The sequence below is a fragment of the Salvia splendens genome, chromosome 18 (genome assembly GCF_004379255.2).
Source record: "Salvia splendens isolate huo1 chromosome 18, SspV2, whole genome shotgun sequence".
In the NCBI taxonomy this organism is placed as follows: Eukaryota; Viridiplantae; Streptophyta; class Magnoliopsida; order Lamiales; family Lamiaceae; genus Salvia; species Salvia splendens.
In genome coordinates, this window is record NC_056049.1 from 23,517,630 (window position 1) to 23,537,487 (window position 19,858).

General features: G+C 38.8%; 3 protein-coding genes and 1 long non-coding RNA gene across 5 annotated transcripts; 1 reads left to right on the top strand and 3 right to left on the bottom strand.

Moving 5' to 3' along the window:
- Positions 1 to 1,569: 1,569 nt before the first annotated feature.
- On the bottom strand, positions 1,570 to 3,489 carry LOC121777511 (ribulose bisphosphate carboxylase/oxygenase activase 2, chloroplastic-like). The gene is made up of 4 exons (XM_042174790.1): positions 3,339 to 3,489; positions 2,843 to 3,253; positions 2,169 to 2,727; positions 1,570 to 2,067 (listed from the first exon to the last, which is right to left on the bottom strand). Exons 1-4 carry the CDS (start codon positions 3,381 to 3,383, stop codon positions 1,787 to 1,789), a joined length of 1,296 nt encoding a protein of 431 aa, XP_042030724.1. The 5' UTR covers positions 3,384 to 3,489; the 3' UTR covers positions 1,570 to 1,786.
- Positions 3,490 to 6,173: 2,684 nt separating this feature from the next.
- Positions 6,174 to 10,126, bottom strand: LOC121775897. Of its 2 annotated transcripts, none has more exons than XR_006045210.1 (6): positions 9,945 to 10,126; positions 8,571 to 9,745; positions 8,144 to 8,262; positions 7,929 to 8,056; positions 7,596 to 7,786; positions 6,174 to 6,430 (listed from the first exon to the last, which is right to left on the bottom strand). It is a non-coding gene; the product is annotated as an uncharacterized LOC121775897 (long non-coding RNA). The 2 variants fall into 2 exon arrangements; XR_006045209.1 differs by having other exon boundaries at positions 8,139 to 8,262.
- Positions 7,241 to 8,147, top strand: LOC121775896. Its single transcript, XM_042172979.1, has 2 exons — positions 7,241 to 7,798; positions 7,878 to 8,147. Exons 1-2 carry the CDS (start codon positions 7,367 to 7,369, stop codon positions 8,121 to 8,123), a joined length of 678 nt encoding a protein of 225 aa, XP_042028913.1. The 5' UTR covers positions 7,241 to 7,366; the 3' UTR covers positions 8,124 to 8,147.
- A 1,923-nt stretch (positions 10,127 to 12,049) lies between the features above and the next one.
- LOC121777959 (AT-hook motif nuclear-localized protein 15-like) lies at positions 12,050 to 13,562 on the bottom strand. The gene has a single exon (XM_042175306.1). It carries the CDS (start codon positions 13,222 to 13,224, stop codon positions 12,382 to 12,384), a length of 843 nt encoding a protein of 280 aa, XP_042031240.1. The 5' UTR covers positions 13,225 to 13,562; the 3' UTR covers positions 12,050 to 12,381.
- Between the last annotated feature and the right edge of the window lie 6,296 nt (positions 13,563 to 19,858).

Consider the following 19,858-nt stretch of genomic DNA (forward strand, 5'->3'; position numbering starts at 1 on the left):
AGTTTGATTGGAAAATGAAAAATAACTGTGATTCATAACTTTAAAAATTGTATAAAAATTTGTTTACCAAGTTACTAACTGATATTGATATTACAATAACAGTAGGCCAAACATAATGTAATGATGTTAATCATATTAGACATATTACTCTCTCACAAAGCATAAATTTGCCAAATAGATAAGTTAATATTGCATGCACATGTAGGCGTGTTCAGTTTCCAGGATATGCCAAGAATTAGGCACAATTCTGGGTAATATCTGATGTTCAGTTTCTTCTACTCAATTCTTGAAAGCCCTAGATATTTGTTTGGCCCGCACTGTTACTATAGGAAATGGGGCAAAATAAAATCTCGAGGATGAGGTGGTTTTTGAAACTGGGTGTGCTTGTCAAACCCAGAATTGGAGCAAGATTACTTTTTTGCCCCTGTCATTTTCATTTTGCCTCTTTCTCATTTCCCCAAAATCGTTAGTTCACTCCTCTCTCTCTCATCCTCTCGATCCACGGAGATTCATTCCGCGAGGACGCCGATGGCCTGGTAATAGTGGATATGGGAGCTGCCGGAGGAGGCGTTGTGGAAGCGGACAACCTCGAGGAGGCGGAGGGCGCCGGTGGTGACGACGTCTGCGGTGTAGTTTTTGGATCTCGAAGGAGACGGAGACGTGGGACTGGGCGGCAAGGTTGTAGACTTCTTGGGGAGGAGGGTTTCGAGCCCGCGGCGGAGGGAGGAGGCACATTCTCCTGATTTTGATTCCGATTCAGATCTAACCACAGTGGGAGAGAGTAATGCAATTGAGGCAGAAACTGGGGGTTTCTTGAGGAGGTCGGCCATGGGGAGGAGGTGGCGGGGACAGGAGGGGGAGGGTTTTTTAGTCCACACACATAAATTTGGAGACATAAGTTGCAGAAGAAAATTTCAATTAAGACATACTGAACATCCAAATTAAATCAAGAATTGGTGGGCCACACCCACTCAATTAGCACCAAATTTCAATTCTGCCCAAAGTAAAAATTGAAAATGAACACACCCTACGGTTAGATTGGTAGTGTCATTGTTTTTCACATTTAAACTCATTTCATTTATATTCGATGTAGTCATGTAACACATTTTGAGGTTAACGAATTTCTTCAAAATCTAAACATATTTCGGCAGATTGAATAGATTTTTGTATATTTTTAGTATAATCCATCATTTTTCTTCAGATAAACAAGAGAACTATTTTAGCTTATGACAACAACAACAGATAAATATATAGTACTATACTGATTTAACCATTGGAAAATTCAGTTTTAGCTTATTCCAAAACTAATTTCTGCCTCTATCCCTATTTTAAAAAAAATCCAAAATCCGAAAACTAATGAACTTTCCACAAATCTGTCACAAAATTACATGAAAATTTTATACACACAATACCCAAAATAGGAAAAATACTTCCTTTGTATCATAAGTGAGACTCTTCTTTTATTTTTTGTAATAGGTTTAAGTAAATAGTGTTTACATAGTTAAGTAAACAACAAAGTGATTATATATGGAGTAATAAGCAAACAAGTAAGAAAATGCAAGAGATAGGTAGAGGTAAGAACCAAAGTGTATTAATACACATTCCACAATAACACAATAAGAGTTCAAAATCATTGAATTCACCAAACAGTACACAAATTGAAGATAGGCAAAACAAAAAGAGGAAGATAGGAAAGAACAGAATTAGTATAAACAGCAGCAGCTAGAGCATTGTTGATGATGATGAAGAGAAGCTGTCTGCAGCAAGAAAATGGAAAAATAAAGGCCTAGAAAGCTCCCCTCTCAATAGCATCCTTGTTAGCATCTCCAAGAGCTGCATCCTTCAAATATTTGTCTGCCAACTGCACTCTCTTCACATTGTCCTGCTCCGCCACCAGCATGTTTCCGTACCCGAGCAGCTTCTCCAGCGTCATCTTTGGCTGCTCGAACACCGGTGGCCCGTCCCTCGAGTTCACCAGCTTCAACCCGATGTTCTCGACCCCCACTCCGGTCACCCATTCCCTGACCAAGTCGTCGTACACCCGAGCCCTAAGTGCACCGAAAAAGTCTGCATGTTTGACCGAATTAGTATAACCAGCGGCGAATCCATAACATAATTTTGACACTTACTATATAGTTGCAATACGAAAAATGGAAAAATCTACGTACCAATGGACTGGCCGGGGAAGGTGTCGACGAGCTTGGTGACGGCCTCCTCTGGGACTCCGTCTGTACGGAAGATACCCTTGCAGACACCGATACGGTCGTCCCGGGTCGGGGCCCAGTAGAACTTCTCCATACGCCCGTCACGGATGAGGGGGGCGTACAGGGTGGAGAAATCGTTACCCGTGACGATGATCGGGACCCGGGGGTTCTCCTGCTTGTTGTACATACCCGGGAGCTGCACGTTGGTCGGGTTATCGGCGATGTTCATGAGCGTGGCGTTCACCATCTGGTTGTTGACGGTGTACTGGGTGGTTCCACCCATCCGCCCTGCACCGGCGTCAAGATCGTTGATGAAGAGGCAGCACATCTTCCCCTTCTTGATGATGTCGGCCGCCTCCCTGTACCGCTGCCTGATCAGCTTCGCCGGCTCTCCTGCGTTCCCGCTCTCGAGCTCTCCGGCACTCATCATGATCGGGTTGATCCCCATCTTCCGGAAGACCAGCTCGCACTGGAAGGATTTCCCCTGCCCCTTCCCTCCCCATATACCCAAAATCAACGGAATCTGCACGAAAAAAAATTAATATAATAAGGACTTTTAAGAGGTGAATGACTGACAGAACCATATGTACCATATACACGTGGTTCTGTCAATAGACAAAAAAAGCAACCAACATTACCTTAATGTTGGGGAGTGTCATGAAGTTCTTGGAGAGATGGACGACGAGCTTGTCCATGAAGGCGGGGGCGATGTAGAACCCGTCGAGCTTGTTGTCGAAGTTGTACTCGCGGAGGCCCTGGCTGAGGTACTCGTACGAGCTGAGGACGGGGTCGTGGGTGCCCATCCCGGACGGGGCCTGGAAAAGGGGGTCCACCATGCCCTTACCCCTGGTGATATCCTGCTGGTCGTCGGAGACATCCTCGATCAGCCCCTTCCACCTGTCTCCGTCTGTCTGCTTCACCTCTGCAACCACTCTGAAGCTCCCCTTCTGGGCGTTGCTAGATTTAGCGCTGGTCACCTTCTTCAGGCTCGTGCCCAGGAACGAGGACGTTGGCACCGCGCCTCCTCCGTTGGATCCATTCAAGTTCAACTGCAACATTCATAACATCACATTACATTACATTGTATCGATACTTGTACTAATATGTACAAAGATAGAGTAGAAGACTACATACCGGTACGCGGTTTACGGCTCCGATGGTCGACACGGCGGCGGCCATTGTGCGATTAAGCAACAGAGGGCGGTGTTTGTGGTGGTGGTGGTGATTTAGTGGCTGTGCAACACTTGAGATAGGACTGAGTTGTTATAAATAGTAGGAATGCACAAACTTCATACCACATTGGATTGGCCTATCATAACTAATTAGCCACACAATGAAGATTGCTTACATGACACGTGGCGGCTGGGAATTGAATGGGGGTTGGGAGTTGAAATTGAGGTTAATATTTATGCTTTGATCTTCTCCACTTAAATTGGGTCATCTTTTAGTTACCACACATGCAGCACTATGTACAACACAAGCTAAGATCAAGTTTTTTTCTCTCTTTTTTATTTATTTATTGCTATTTTCAAGAATTAGAAAGTTATCCTGTTATTATATGGTTTAGAATTGTGAAAAGTATATTTGTTTTTTCCTTATTTTGGTGCCTGCAGTGTTGGGTCTGCTGCATTATTGAGGTTTTATCTTCTTCTTCTTCTTTTCTTTTATTTCTTTTTTCTTTTTTTTGAAATAACTATAAGAAGATTATAATGTTTATGATGCTTCAGTATATTGTGGTGATGGATAGAGACTCTGGAGAATTACAACCTTACATTTCTCCCTTTGGCTTTGGAGTTTTTGTTTATTGAATAGTGATTAATGCTTATTTTTTCCATATTCATAATAATTATGTATTTGAAATACATCATTTTTCATTCTTGAGAAGATAAAGATGAGCTCATGTCAACCTCTGAAAGAACTTGAAACTAATTTTTATTTCATAATAAATTAGTTGATACTACTTAGTGACATTGTTCTCGTGAATACTCAGTAATAAGTAGGTAGAGCCCTAATAAGTAGGTAGAACTAGGGCTGGGTAAAAATACCGAAATACCGAAATACCGCCCTTACCGTATCGAAAAAATACCGAAAATACCGGATTTTTGGTATACCGCAATTTTCGGTAAGGTATCATACCTTACCGATTTATTTCGGTATGGTAACGGTATGAATTTTCATATACCGAGGTATACCAGGGTATACCGAAAATACGGTATATATAGTAATTTTAGGTATATACCGAAAATATGGTATATACCATAATTTTCGGTATATACCGATATCAATATATGCTTAATTATATCAAGTAAATTCATACTTTTACCAAACAAATAAATATTTACATATAGAAATCAAATCTTGCCTCATTATAGATTATAGTTGTCGGGTAATCATATAAATATAAAATCAAATAAACTCAATTAGGAAAACTTGATATCGTTGAATCAATTAGTTTCAAACAAATATAAGATTTTAGATAAATTAGTTACAAACAAATATCGTTGAACGTTATGTGATTGCGTGAAGTTTAATTGTTGCAGTTTTTTTATTGAATATGTTTGAGTTTGATTAAATTTCATGTTTTCTAAGTATTTTTGAAATTTTATTTTCATTTGTATTTGTATTTAGAATTATTTACAAAATAATGATATTTTGGTATGTCGTATTGTAGTCCGATATACCGTAAAACTCTGGTATACCGCAAAAGTACGGTATACCGAATTTAGATATGAAATACTAAAAATAAGGTATGGTATCGATATTGAAATTTGTCATACCGAAAATAAGGTATACCGAAGTTCGGTATACCGAAAATTTTGGTAAGGTAAAGGTATGATTTTTTCTCATATCGAATTTTCGGTAAGGTATACGGTATGATGGTTTCGGTAAGGTATACCGTACCTACCCACCCCTAGGTAGAACTAAAATACTTATATTGAGAAAGTATATATACCTAATGAACTCCCTAAGAAGGTAAATTTAAAAAGTAAACAAAAATTATTTTTTTACCTTTTCTATTAGGAAGAGGTAAAAATACTTTTTCAAAATAAAAGAAGGTATAATACCTCTTTAAATATCCTTTTCATTGGAACATGAAAATTTTATGAAAATGAAGTAAATATGGTAGTTATTTCTCTTTATCTCTCCATTTACCCTTTCCCAATAAAAATCTCCGTATATACTAATTTGCTAATAAATACCCCATTAAATATGAATAGACAGAAAAATTAATGTTGTTGTATTATAATAAAGTCATTTTACGCTCCACCTTTGTTCAGTCATTTTCATATATAGCAGTACTCCATAATAATACTAGTACATTTTCTCTCTAGAAATAAAGAGTATTTTATCAAGTAGTCTACAGATTATTTGTTCCCAAAATGTTATGTTTAACATATGGATATATGAGTTAATTACAATCTTTAGCAACCCTTTATATACTTTTGGCTATAATTTTTATACTGGGCTTCTCTCTCTCAACACAAGAAGGAGAAGTGATGTATAATAATTTGGGCTTTGGCTTTTTGGTCCTTCAATACATGGGCCTAGTTTCTCATTTAGATAATTCATTGAAAGTACAACCAACCAATCAAATATGCTATCTGATTTGGGATCGACACGAGTTTAATGAAATATAAAGAAAAAATAGATTAAAAAAGTTAATAGAACATGTTTTCAACTTTTATTTATTAACTTTATAAAGAAACATGAGTGAAATAAATTAATAAAGTAAACATTCTTACTAAATATAGGAAGTAATAGATTTAAAAAGTTAATAGAACATGTTTTCAACTTTTATTTATTAACTTTATAAAGAAACATGAGTGAAATAAATTAATAAAGTAAACATTCTTACTAAATATAGGAAGTAATAGATTGGACATGTAATGTAACTGCAAATATCTTGTAACGGCAAAATGAGACATTTAATCGCATACAAAAGGAGAGTGTTATGCAGCAAAACTTGTTTACTATGCTTCAAGAACCAAAGATATGAATACAATTCTACAAATTCTCACTACAAACAACATACGTATAACCAAAATTTGAAAGGCAGAAATCCGCAAATAGGCAGAGAGATAATATAGAATTAATTAACGAGTGATAGAGAAAGACACTTTCATCGTTAAGCTCGAAAGTGGACAAGACGGAAAGCTTCAATTTTTTTCACTTCAACACTTTCGGCATTCCCCTGCTCCTAGAGCCTCTCTCTCTCTCTTATATAACTGTTGAGGATAGGACCAGCCAAATACCATCATGCAACTTCTTAGTCTTTGAGAATAATAAAATATGCACGTAATGGAGAATGAACATGCACAGACAAATTGGATTTATGACTCATCTAGCCTACCTAGTTTCATTCCCTAGGAGAGAGGCTATACAATATTAACATATGTTCTACACTCATTATTTTTAAATTACAGATACTATAGCAAACTTCATTTTAGACTCAAACCCGAGACCATTGGAATCAAGAACACACAATCACAAGAGCATCCTCAAAGCTATTGTGGGTTCATAGTATATCTAAAGTTCGATAATATTTTGGATGATTTTTTCAATTTTTCGACCTTGGTTCCATAGCAGCAAGTCACAAAGATTGATAAACAGAACATCTGATTTAATTCGTTCTCAATAGCCATGAAATGATCATATCCTTTTGTCAACAGATGCTCTCCGAAGGTTGGGATGTAGCCAAATGTGTGCTAGATCTTATATTAACGGTGGATAGTGCAACAAATGCTTCTTTCATAACTCACTCATAAACTATATATGCAAGCAGACATTATTATAATTAACTGCATTAGAGATGGTGAACAAGAACCTACTTTCACTTTCAGCATTTCCCATTGGCACAGTCAAAAAATGAACAATGAAAAGGCCTCAACTGTTCACGTGTGGAAATTCTCTTTTTTCTTGGAAAAGCCAAACGACTTTACTCATTATTGCTATATAAAGAGAAAATGGCGAGTGTTGCATGCACTTGCCTAATCCCTTTGGTAAAATAACCATTAAAATAGAATAACAATCAGCAATATTCTCTCGGTTTTTGAGCTTCACATTATAATATGATGATGATTGGGCCTCTGTATCATTCGTTATGGCTAAAGCTCCTCTAAAAAGTTCAAAACACATAATTTGGAAAGTTTACCGATTTGTGAATGGAATTTGTTGGGCACGAAGGGGACCTAAAAGAATCTACTTTCCATTATTATAAAGTAAAATGTCTCGCTCAGTCTTATTCTGAGGCCTTTATATGGGTGAGCAGCTACTCATACACAACAAAAAGCAAGGCACATAAACGAGTCAAGCAGATGACAGGAGTAAGCTCGTCGTGTGGAGCGTGTAAGTTCTTAAGAAGGAGGTGCACGGAAGAATGTATATTCGCACCTTATTTCAGTTACGAGCAAGCAGCAAACCACTTTGCAGCAGTCCATAAGGTGTTCGGAGCCAGCAACGTGTCGAAGCTTCTGTCTCATCTGCCGGAGCATAGCAGAAGCGACGCTGCCATAACTGTATCTTACGAAGCGCTGGCGCGCATGGAGGACCCTATTTACGGTTGCATTGCTCATATCTTTGCCCTGCAGCAGCAGGTTTCAGATTGTCCCACAAAATGTTACCAATATTATACATTTAATAATGAAAGTATGTAACTTGTTTTTGCATTGCCAGGTAGCTATCCTAGAGGAGGAGATAGAAATGTATGGAAAAGCAATAGCTAACCCTGGTCGTTATTTTAGCAGAGAATGGGAGAATGAAGCGATTATGCAGACAACGATGGATCCGGGAACGAGCGATGTGATATCTGAAGGCTGCTTGTTGGAGAGGCTGCTTGAACAAGACTATTATACCTACCAAGACAATAATCTGCAATCACTATGGACCAAGTATGCAGCACAACCTCAGTCTCAGTGGTAGGAGAGAGGAACTTACGTCACCTTTCTTTTCTTGTTTTCGTATTTTACCCCTTAAGTCTGTAAGTTGGGAGTGTTAGCCAAAGCTCCAATACTATCTACTTTTCCAGGTTTTGTATGACTCAAATCAAAAAAGCCAATATCTGTAGTATTGCTTTGATTCATCAACTATATTATGCATAATTAAATCAAGTATAAATAATATTGCATAATACGGACTATACAGTACATAAATAGCTAGCAAATATATATGACTCAAATCAGAAAAGCTAATATCAGTAAATTAAGAGCAAGAGATCTACTTTGCCAGGCTATGCGTTGTATAAAAGCCCGTATAACTAAATAAACTTGTCTATGTTTCTGATAGCAGACATGGAAAAGATACGCTGTTTTGAGATGGCATTTTGTTACCAGTATGTGTTTTAGGCGTAGTTAACTAAACAAATCTTACCTGGATACTATGATCAAGCGACGAGCACTTGAGAGATGCTCGATTGATATGCAGCTTCATCACTGCCATACATAAAATAGGAGATCTCAGCTATCAGTTTCCAGTTCCAATACTTGGTAAGGTAAGATCAATAAAAAAGACAACTGACTCAATGGTACATGCAAAAGAAGGCACATGCTTCAGAATGCCAAAACATAAAATACAATCATACTATCTCTTCATATTGATTCCCAATAAATATAGAACCAACAGGAAACTACACATGAGAAGAAGAGGCGTAATGTAGCTCAAATTGCACTATTAACTTGTTAGAGTTGCAACCCCCAAAAACTCTTGGAAAATTGATCCTCAGAGACCATCCATGTTTTGATTATACAAACAAACCGACGGATCTCGTGCCTCAAAGGGGGATGCTCTACATGAAGTTTCTGTCTAGTCATTGTTATCAGTTTTAGCCTCTGAATCTCTGATACACTCTTCACAGGTACATCACCACCACAATCTGCACCACCTTCTTTAATCTTTACCAAGCTGAATCACCAGCAATATGAATGTTGTTTATTTCTCTGTATGGAACGCTCTTGCCTGACCTCGAGGCTCAAGAAGCCTCTCCGGCTTATCCTTTTCAGATGATACAGACCCCAAAGCTTTCATATCCATGCTTAATTTCCTCTTGCATGGGCCATTATCCAGTGTCTCCTTCGGGGAATCAATCATATCACAACCAAACCCCAAACCAACCTCAATATTCTCACTGTCTTCGGGGAATGAAACCGCCATCATCCAAATCCGGTGAAACTTCCGAAACTATATTCACATCAGGATTCTTATCTGAACTCTCAAGTCTCAATCCCCAATTTCACATCAGAACCATGTTTTTTCCGATTCCTTGTACTAAGTACAAAAACAAGCTAAAGAAGTCCCTTCGACTTTCTGCCGCTTCCCACTCCCCTCACCTTTTTCGCCAACTGAGCACCGACTCTTCACACTTTCAGAAACCACAAGCTCCACCGCCAAACCCTATTTCCAGATCGACAATATCCAGCTTCGTAGTACACACACCACCCTTCGATGAAAAACTAACGAATTCAGAGGTTTTCAGCAGCGTCACAGCTCCGGTTCGGTTGCGAGTAGACGAAATCTCTACATCTCAGTTCTGTAATTTCGACGCAGACCTATCGAGTAAGCCAAAGCACGTAAGTTGCGCGTACAACGAACGGTGTCAAAAGCAGATCGAAACAACAAAATGCAACCAAAAATACTCCAGAATTCTCAATTACTACATGAAAGAGGCATTATCACAAACACATTACATACACAAACGCAATTAGGTAATCATACACACAAATGAGGCAGGGATCCAGAGAAACTTACAAGATGGAATTCGGAACCATCAAGCTAGCAGGAGAACCTCAATTGATTCTCTTTGAAACACCGTTTGTATTTCCCGCCATGTAAAGTACTGTTGAACTCAACTAGCTTAATTTTCTTTCTTCCGCTCGCCACATATTATTGAAAATTAAACCTAGATTGGAAAAATAGTTAGTTGAAAATTCAATTTATCTTTATTATACTATTAAAACATTTGTTAATTCGTAAAAATATGAATATCCACTTTTTGATAAGTTGTTGCAATTAGTTAATTTAAAATTGAATTTTTTATCTTTGTTATAATCTCCTCTATGCTATTGATACCCTCTATTTGCTATAAATTATGAATTCATTTGGATTATTTGAATTTTCTTTAGTTACATTTAATACACGCATTTAAATGACGATTCATGTTACATGCAATACTGGATATTCATATTATACCAAAAAAATATTTTAATAATATTATTCTAGTACTATATAATAATAATTATTTAACAAAAAAATTAATAAATATACACCACTCAAAATTCTTAATTCATACCATGTGTTGTGCTGAGTACATACTACTACTAGTACATAGTAACAAACCATAGGATATTGCCAATTGTTGAGTCTCGACTTGATGTCGAGTCCATTCTTCTGTGAGTCACGGACCAAGACATCCTCAACGACGTCGAGTTGTGTGCTAGTCATTCTCTTGAAGGTGCGGCCGCCGTGCGGGTTTCTTTAGTTCACACACGTGCAGTTATACGCTCACTCTCATTCTTAGATGTTACTCTCTCTGTCCCTGAAAATTTGTCACATTTCATTTTCTGCATTAATTTTATAAAAATGATAATAAATAATTAAAGTGAAGAGAGAGCAACATAAGAGAAAGAGAATAATGTAGATAAGAATCTTCTTTATATTATTCTCTCCATTTTAATTATTTATTATCATTTTTACAAAATTAGTGCATAAAATGAAATGTGACTAATTTTCAGGGACGGATGGAGTATATTTTTGAATATATTTTCTCATTGGGTTAATTAGATGAAGTTTATATTAAGTTGATATGCAAGGATTAATTGAATAATAAATATTGCATTTCTTTTTTACAAAGAAATTACTCATATTTGTCACTTTTATTTCTTTTCGAATTTCAAATATTGATGTGATGATCCTTCAACGCTTATTAGATACATTTATGAAAGATGTGAAAAAGAGAAAATGATTTTCAAATTTTAGAAAATATTATGAAGCATACTGAAACAAATTAAATAGGTGATCAATATTAGCATGATTGTTTAATCATTTCATTGAGAGAGTGTGTGTCCTACAAACTAAAGTATATTTCACGGATTTGGATTATTACTAATTCTACTGGTTTAGTCAATGAATAGTTATTAGTGTACTAATTCTACAGGTTTAGTCAATGAATAATTATTAGTGTACTAATTCTACTGGTTTAGTCAATGAATAAAATATTTCCACGAATATATAGAATTAGATCTACGTTATTTAATGAATATGCCACATGAATCGTCATTTTAATATTAATCTCACGAGGATCATAGTAAACATATGGAGAATATGACACAATTAATGTGACTAATTTCATCACTCATGTATGCACATGAAAATCCTTTTGTAACCAAGCTTGTTGTTAGGGATATTTACAATAATTAATAACCATATTTACTACTCGTAGTTTGCACAGAGATATCATCACATTAAATGAAATATTTTTATAATAACACAAATCGATTAATCAGCTGCAGGCATCTGTCAATTTCTCCAACATTATTATAGTCAGTATGCAATTCAATTAGAGCAGTTGCAAGCATGGCTATAATTTATACTATAAGCTTCATTACCTTTCAATCATGATCGAGTTCTAATTGGAATATTCCATATACCATTAAAGTAGTGCATCAAAATTTAAAAAACGGGTTTGAAATTTGAACTAATTTAGCATTTATTGCCAAACCTAATCAATCTTCCAACCATCAAAGATTATCTAATCAATTAACCATAATTGAAGACTTGTAGTAGTCAATTGATCTTACCTATAATACACCAACTATAGTAGTAAATTCTAGATGAAGTCTAGGGAAACCAAAACATTCAAATCAAGTTGCTATAATTAGTCCAAAATAAATCAAGTTGCAAGAACATACACATGAACCACTAGGAGATGTGATCGCAAATAATCGCAATAATCGTTCAACTTTTTCTCCCAATTTGAGCCAACACAAATACTCCACTTACTTAATACTAGCATATACCAAAACATAAAAATTCAAACTAAATTACACATTTGATATAAATTAAATAAAAGGGTGAATTTATGAAGCTAATTATTGATAGCACAATTGTTCATTGCAAATTAGAGTTAAAAACCTAAAGCATTCCGCGGCCTCCTCCGTCCTATTCTTCCGACCTTGCCGCCTCCGTCCTAATAGGACGGAGGAGGCAGGCGCGACGGAGCCCAGAACATGTCGTGCGGCATTTGGGCGGCGCCGCCGTCGTTTGGAAGCAAATTCGACGGCACATTATTATACATAGCCGCCGAAGACGGCGGCGGAGGCTCAGCCATCGCCGCAGGCTGCGGCGGCGGCTGCTGAGACGACATCCCATCTCCGTCATCTTCGAGCGGAAGCCGCTCGAAGGGGGCGTTAGTGAACGTCGCGGCGATGACCATCACCGGCCCCGAGGCGATCAATGTGCCGACGACCGGGCCGCCGACGACCTGGCCCTGGCTGCCGGCGAGGTAGACGGTGAGCCCGGTGGCCCCCGGCGGCGACGGCGGCGGCAGGAATGCGCCGGAGAGCGAGAGGATCTCGAACCTCCCGGTGAGGCTGAGCACACCGGCGCCAGCGGGCTGGCGGAGCGTGACGTTGGTGACGACGCCGCTGCCGGAGAGGACGGAGACGCCGAGGTGGCGGCGGTGCGCGAAGGCGGCGATGTTGTCGACGACATCGCTGCCGCTCCCGATCTCGAGGACGTGGCTGCGGAGGGCGTTGGCGCTCTCCTTGGTGATCACCACGGGGGCCCGCGGCTTGTTCTTCGAGCCCGGGGGCCGGCCCCTGGGGCGCCGACCCCCAGACCCGGCCGAGGACGGCCCCGAGATCTCGATGTCGCCCGCGGGGTTCTGGCCGTCTTCGGCCTCGTCTAGATTCTCGCCCCCCGAGTTGTTGGGGTTGCTGCCGCTGCTGTTCGACGCGTTCAAACCGTTCGGCGCCGGTGAAGAAGACATCGGATTCATCGCCACGTTGCCCGCCCACCACCTATTAGCCATGTCGATTCGATCGATTGAATGATTTTCTCTCTCTAAAAGCACAAATCTATCTATCTATTTGTCTATCCAAATATCAAAATCGCAATCCGAATTCCTATCTCTTCCTTCTCTCTCTGGATCTATATATAGATAAATAAAATCCTATCTTGATTAGGAAACGAACAACAGTACAAAAGTTCTGAAATTCCTTCTAAATCGAGGAAAATATGGTTTGATTTTGTTTGGAATTTTACTGCGCCGGTTTGAACGGGGCTAGCTAGGGTTGCGGTCAGGTCAAACTCTCTCTCTCTCTCTCTCTTGGGTGAATGGTTTTTGGCAGGAAGTAGTTAAAAAGTAAGTGTGAGAATATGCTACGTGTCGCGACCGACGGTAGCCCTTTCATAGCATAAAGGATCAGACCGCCATCAGCTTATCATCTTGGGCTGCTCTCCTCTATCTCACTATTAATTGCAATTCTTTAATTTTTATTTTTTTTCCTATTTAGGAAAATTGAAGATCTAGTCTACATACAGACATACTCCACATGACTAATGCATCACACTATGAGTTGGGTTGTTAGATGTTAGATCTAATGTTAAATTCGGATATGTCTTATTAAGAAAAACACAATCTAAACACGAATCTAGTTTGCTACATTTAAAATTAAACACGATTCGGTCACAACATTAATCGATCAAATCGCCAGTGATATGATTATATTTGTATCATGTTCATAATGATACATGATGATTTAGGCATATTGCAAAGGGAGCTATAAACTGACAACATGGTGATAGTGGTGCTCGCGGCTGTGAAGGCAATGAAAGGAAGTGGTATATGAACATGACAAAACAAAAAACATCATCCAAATTTTAATAGAGGTAATAATAATAAGGGATATTGACACCAAACTTTAAAAAAGTTTGGTTTTTCCCACAAACTTTAAAATTGACAAATAATATCACGAACTTTGTTATTTCCACCAATGAAAAATTCCGACTACATTAATAGATTGAAGAACAAATTTGGAGGGTGTGCTTCAAGAAAAAACTATTCTCAAAGATTGAAAAAACATGAAGCTCTTAAAGTTGTTGTTGAGATATTACGGAAAAAAAAAGTTAGTATCATAATATTATTTGCTGGAATTTTTTCATTGGTGAGAAATAACAAACTCGGGGTAAAGTTCATAATATTGTTTGTTAATTTCAAAATTCGTGGGAAAAACTTAACTTTTTTCAAAGTTCTATAATATCAAGGGCCAATATCCCTAATAATAATATTAAGAATTAATTAGTTGATCATCCGATCTCAGTCTAAAACTATCGCTATTTTTATTGGGACAACATAATAAAAATGTATGCAATGACCCATTAATTTCGTATGTTTATGTATGATGCTTTCATGTCTTTAATTTATCGAAAATAGTCAACGCGAAATGTAATATTTATCGTGTGAATTATGGGAAGGGAGAAATTAGAGGGAATTGATTGATGGTAGCATCATAATGAGAAGTGGAATGGAAATAGAGAGTGTGGGGGTGGCGGCTTAGACAAGGTTGGTCATCTATGTCGGATGGGTATCACATCAAATGCCATTGTCTCACCCCCATTTTTTTGCCATCCAATCCATTTTTTTTACGTGGTAAAAAGCATCATTTTGGTAATAGATGAACTATTTGCTGGTATTTATTCATTTTTCACATTTTTATTAATTATTAATTGTTGTAGATTTATTTTTGGTAAATGCCATTGTCGAATGCAAATAAAATTAATGGAAACCATTTGAGCCAACACCTTGCCATTTCATAGTGGCTCCATGTTACTGGTTATGGAAAACGCCGAAGTTTGAACTTTAACTTTTTTTTACGCCATAAACGAGAGATTACATTGTTTGCTCTTTCTTCAAGGCATATACTACTAAGTATTTTCTTGCTCCATATATATACTAGTACTAAAGAAAATTATATAATTGAGTTATTCCTTGAAAAAACATGAGAATGCATATAACGGTTAATTAATTTAATTTAATTTAATTTAATCAACATAGACAATTTGAGCCAACGTTTCGCGTTGACAATTTTCGATAAAGACATGAAAATATCATACATATATGTATGCAATTAATGGGTAGTTTAATTTCATTTTTATGATTATACAAGATATAATCAAAGTATCAAACCAGTTAACAAATAAATTGAAAAAATTGCACTTAAGTTAGCTTGGAGTGTTGGACCAACCATGCCTATATTACTCCATTCGTCTAGGAGTCCCGATTTGAATATAGTGTATAAATAATGTTATGAGGATTGGGGCAAAACTGCACAATCAGTTCAGTTCGGTTACCAATATACTGTTCGGCGATTAGGGACCGATATGCTGTTCGGTGATCTGACGAACTGCAATCATGCTCGGTGATTGGTCGAGTTTGTAGTCGTGCTCAGGGATTAACCGAGCTCAATGTTCGGTGTTGAGCTCGGTGCTCAGTGCTCGGTGTTGGTGCTCGGTGTTGGCCGAACTTAAACGAGTTCGGAGTTGGCCGAACTTAAACGAGTTCGGAGTTGACAGTTGTTATTAACTGATGCACGTCGTCGGATGCGACTAGTTAGTTAGCTTTAAATGAAAGCCGTTAGGTTGAACTAGTTAAATAGAGCCGAGCTGTGGAAATAGAAAAGAGAATTTTTCATCCAAGAGTTTTGTAATCTTCCACACAAATAAAACACAAGATTTCCATTGACTCTCCGAGAATTGTTTTTGCTTATTCATTTTCATATCAAGTATTCGTTCTTCTCGTTCCGGAATCGATCTCGTTGTGATAACAAGATTGAGTCGCATATCTGATAGCATTACAAATTGGCGCCGTCTGTGGGAATCGAAGAAGGACGACGAATTCAACAATGTCTACCGCAAAGTTCGACGTTGAGAAATTCACCGGCGAAAATGATTTCGGCCTGTGGAGATTGAAGATGAGAGCTGTTCTGATGCAGCAAGGCGTCTGGGATTATGTGAAATCCAAGACGGACAAGAAAGAGATTCAAGGGATGGATGCGGCGAAATGTCAAGAACTGGAATACAAGGCGTATAGCTCGATTGTCTTGTGCCTCAGCGATAGAGTCTTGAGGGAGGTTCAGAAAGAGGATGATGCCGCGGGAGTGTGGGAGAAATTGGAGAAAATATATATGGAGAAGTCAATCTCAAATAGGTTGCATCTCAAGCAAAGATTGTTCAACTTTAGATTTTCTGACTCCAAGAATCTGGCGGATCAGCTGGAAGATTTTCGAAAGTATATAGATGATCTTGAGGGTGTGGATGATCCCATGAAAGATGAGGATAAAGCTTTGATGTTATTGAATGCTCTGCCTCAGAGTTTTGAGCAATTCAAAGACTCAATACTTCTTGGAAGGGATTCGAAAGTGACTTTGGAGGAGGTATTTTCTGCATTAAAGCTGAAGGCAATGCAGAAATGTGTCAGCAAGCCAATCGATCAAGCTGCTGAAAGCCTCAATGTGAAGGCAACTTCAAAGAAACAATTCAAATTCAAGAAACCCCCATCTGACAAGTGGAAGCCAAGATCATCTAAGGAAGGAGATCAAAAGGAATCTAGAAGCTGCTTCTGGTGTAAGAAACCAGGACACATCAAGCAAAATTGTTTTGCTTGGAAGAAAAAGCAATCTGAAAATCACAAAGGAGATGGTACAGCAGCTATCACTGAGGAAATTGAAGAGGCAAGAGCTCTCAATGTGGTGGAGGATAGCCCATTATCAAGGCTATGGATCATGGACTCAGGCTGCAGTTTCCATATGTCCTCCAATCTCGACTGGTTCCAAGATTTAAAGGAATCTGAAGGCTCGGTGTTGCTGGGAGATGACCATGTGTGTGATGTAAGGGGTGTTGGGAGCATATGTTTGAGGATGGACAATGGAATTTTCAGAACTCTCACTGATGTGAGATACATCCCTTCCATTAAAAGGAATCTTATATCCTTGGGTCTTCTTGAGAAGAATGGCTATGAATTGACTCTCTTTGGTGGAGAGATGCTTGTCAAAAAGGATGGCCAAATGATCATGAAGGCTGTCAGAAACAATGTGCTCTATTATCTGAAAGCTGAGGCAGTTGCTGGAACAGCTAACAACACACAAAAGACCATCAATTGGCATGCTAGGCTGGGCCATGTGGGGGACACTGGGCTGATGCAGCTGGTAAAGCAAGGCATTATTCAGATGGCTGATTCAGAGATACAAAGAGCCATTGGATCGTGTGAAGAATGCATTCTTGGCAAAAACAAGAAGCTGCCATATGGAGTGGGCAAACATAACTCAACACAACCTCTCCAATATGTTCACAGTGACATATGGGGCCCTGCACCAGTAAATAGCATTGGAGGAGGCAGGTATTTCTTATCATTTGTTGATGATTTTTCAAGAAAGGTTTGGATAATGATCATGAAAGAAAAGTCAGAGACCTTCAAGAAATTTCAGGAGTGGTGTACTGCAGTTGAGCTAGAAAAGGGGAAGCCTTTGAGATGCCTAAGAACTGACAATGGGCTGGAATTTTTGTCCCATGAGTTTGATGAGTTTTGCAAGAGAAAAGGAATTAAAAGGCATAGAACGGTGCCTCACAACCCACAACAAAATGGGGTCGCCGAGAGAATAAATAGAACCATTCTTGAAAGGGTAAGATGCATGTTGATAGCATCTGGAATGTCAAAACCATTTTGGGCAGAAGCAGCCTCCACAGCTGTTGTTTTAATCAACAAATGCCCCTCTGCTGCCATTGAAAATCAGACTCCGGACAGTAGATGGTATGGATCTTATGGAGACTATTCAAAATTAAGACCATTTGGGTGTAGAGCATATGCTCACATCAAACAAGGAAAGCTGGAACCAAGGGCTCTCAGATGTGTGATGATAGGCTATCAGGTTGGAGTTAAAGGTTACAGATTATGGTGCTGTGAGGAAGGGAATAAGAAGGTTGTCATCAGTAGGGATGTTATTTTCAGGGAATCTGAAATGCCTTTCTTCATGAAGCAAGTTCAGACTGTTGAGTTTGAGGTGGAGGGTCAGAGGGAATCCTCATCTGATGCTGTAAGAAGTCCACCAGATACTGTGAGAAATTCACAAGAAACCAGTGTTGGTGGATCCTCTGAACATGAAAGTAACATCAAGACTCCACAGAGACTGGTTGCAAGAGACAGAACCAGAAGAAGGATCAAGCTCCCTTCCAGATTTCAGGATTTTGATATGATGCACTATGCACTGGCCATAGCTGAGGAGATGGACTATCATGAGCCTTCAAATTACAAGGAAGCAATAAGGAGTCCGGAGAAGGATCAGTGGCTATTAGCCATGCAGGAGGAGATTGATAGCTTGTACAAAAATCACACATGGATTTTGGTGTTGAGGCCAACTGATCAGAAAACAGTTGGTTGTAAATGGATTTTTAAGAAGAAAATTGAGGCCTTCAACAACAATCAAATCAGATTTAAAGCCAGGTTGGTGGCCAAAGGCTTTACACAAAAGGAGGGAGTAGATTATAATGAAATATTCTCCCCTGTGGTAAAGCATAGCTCCATCAGGATTCTACTTGCCATTGTTGCTCAGAGAAATTGGGAATTGCAGCAACTCGATGTCAAAACAGCCTTTCTTCATGGAGAGCTCGAAGAGAAAATTTACATGGAGCAGCCTCCTGGTTTTGTCCAACCAGGAAATGAAGGAAAGGTGTGTTTGCTGAAAAGAAGCTTGTATGGTCTAAAACAAAGTTCAAGACAGTGGTATCTCAGGTTCAATGAGTTCATGCATAAGATCGGTTTTGAGAAGTCTTTGTATGATCATTGTGTCTTCATCAAGAGAAGAGGTGGAGTTGCTGTGGCATATCTACTATTGTATGTAGATGATATGCTGATCTCTGCAGAGCATAAGGAAGAGGTGGAGTTAGTGAAAGGTGATCTGAAATCTGAATTTGATATGAAGGATCTTGGAGATGCAAAGAAGATCCTTGGAATGGAGATCATAAGGGATAGAGACAAGAAAAGGATATGGCTAACTCAGAAAGATTACATCAGGAATGTGATCAAGAAATTTCAGATGGATAAAAGCAAACCAGTGAGTGTGCCCCTGAGCCAGCAGTTTAAGCTCAGTGTAAATCAGTGCCCTAAAGATGATAGTCAGAGAAGAGAGATGGATAAAATCCCATATGCAAACATAGTGGGAAGCATCATGTACACCATGGTGTGTACAAGGCCAGACATCAGCCAAGCCATAAGTGTTGTGAGCAGATACATGGCAGATCCAGGTATGGAGCATTGGCATGCTTTAAAATGGATACTAAGGTATCTGAATGGTACTCAGGATTATGGCATACTGTTTGATGGAAGTAAGAATTTTGATGCACAGCCTCTATTGGGATATTGTGATTCTGATTTTGCTACTAACATTGACACAAGGAAGTCCCAATCCGGCTATGTTTTCTGCATGTATGGAGCTGCTGTAAGTTGGAAGTCGAGTTTGCAATCTGTGGTGGCACTCTCAACAACTGAGGCAGAATATATTTCCATGGCTGAGGCCGTAAAGGAGAGCATGTGGCTGAAAGGAATCTGCTCGGATTTTGGAGTTGATCAAGGAGCTGTGACTGTATTATGTGATTCAAATAGTGCCATATGT

Coding starts and splice junctions, on each gene's coding strand:
- LOC121777511 (XM_042174790.1), bottom strand. CDS start 3,383: ATGGCCGCCGCCGTGTCGACCATCGGAGCCGTAAACCGCGTACCG. Junction 2,728..2,842: donor TGACACTCCCCAACATTAAG/GTAATGTTGGTT, acceptor TTTTTCGTGCAG/ATTCCGTTGATTTTGGGTAT. Junction 2,068..2,168: donor CTTCCCCGGCCAGTCCATTG/GTACGTAGATTT, acceptor TCAAACATGCAG/ACTTTTTCGGTGCACTTAGG.
- LOC121775896 (XM_042172979.1), top strand. CDS start 7,367: ATGGAATTTGTTGGGCACGAAGGGGACCTAAAAGAATCTACTTTCCAT. Junction 7,799..7,877: donor TCTTTGCCCTGCAGCAGCAG/GTTTCAGATTGT, acceptor TTGCATTGCCAG/GTAGCTATCCTAGAGGAGGA.
- LOC121777959 (XM_042175306.1), bottom strand. CDS start 13,224: ATGGCTAATAGGTGGTGGGCGGGCAACGTGGCGATGAATCCGATGTCT.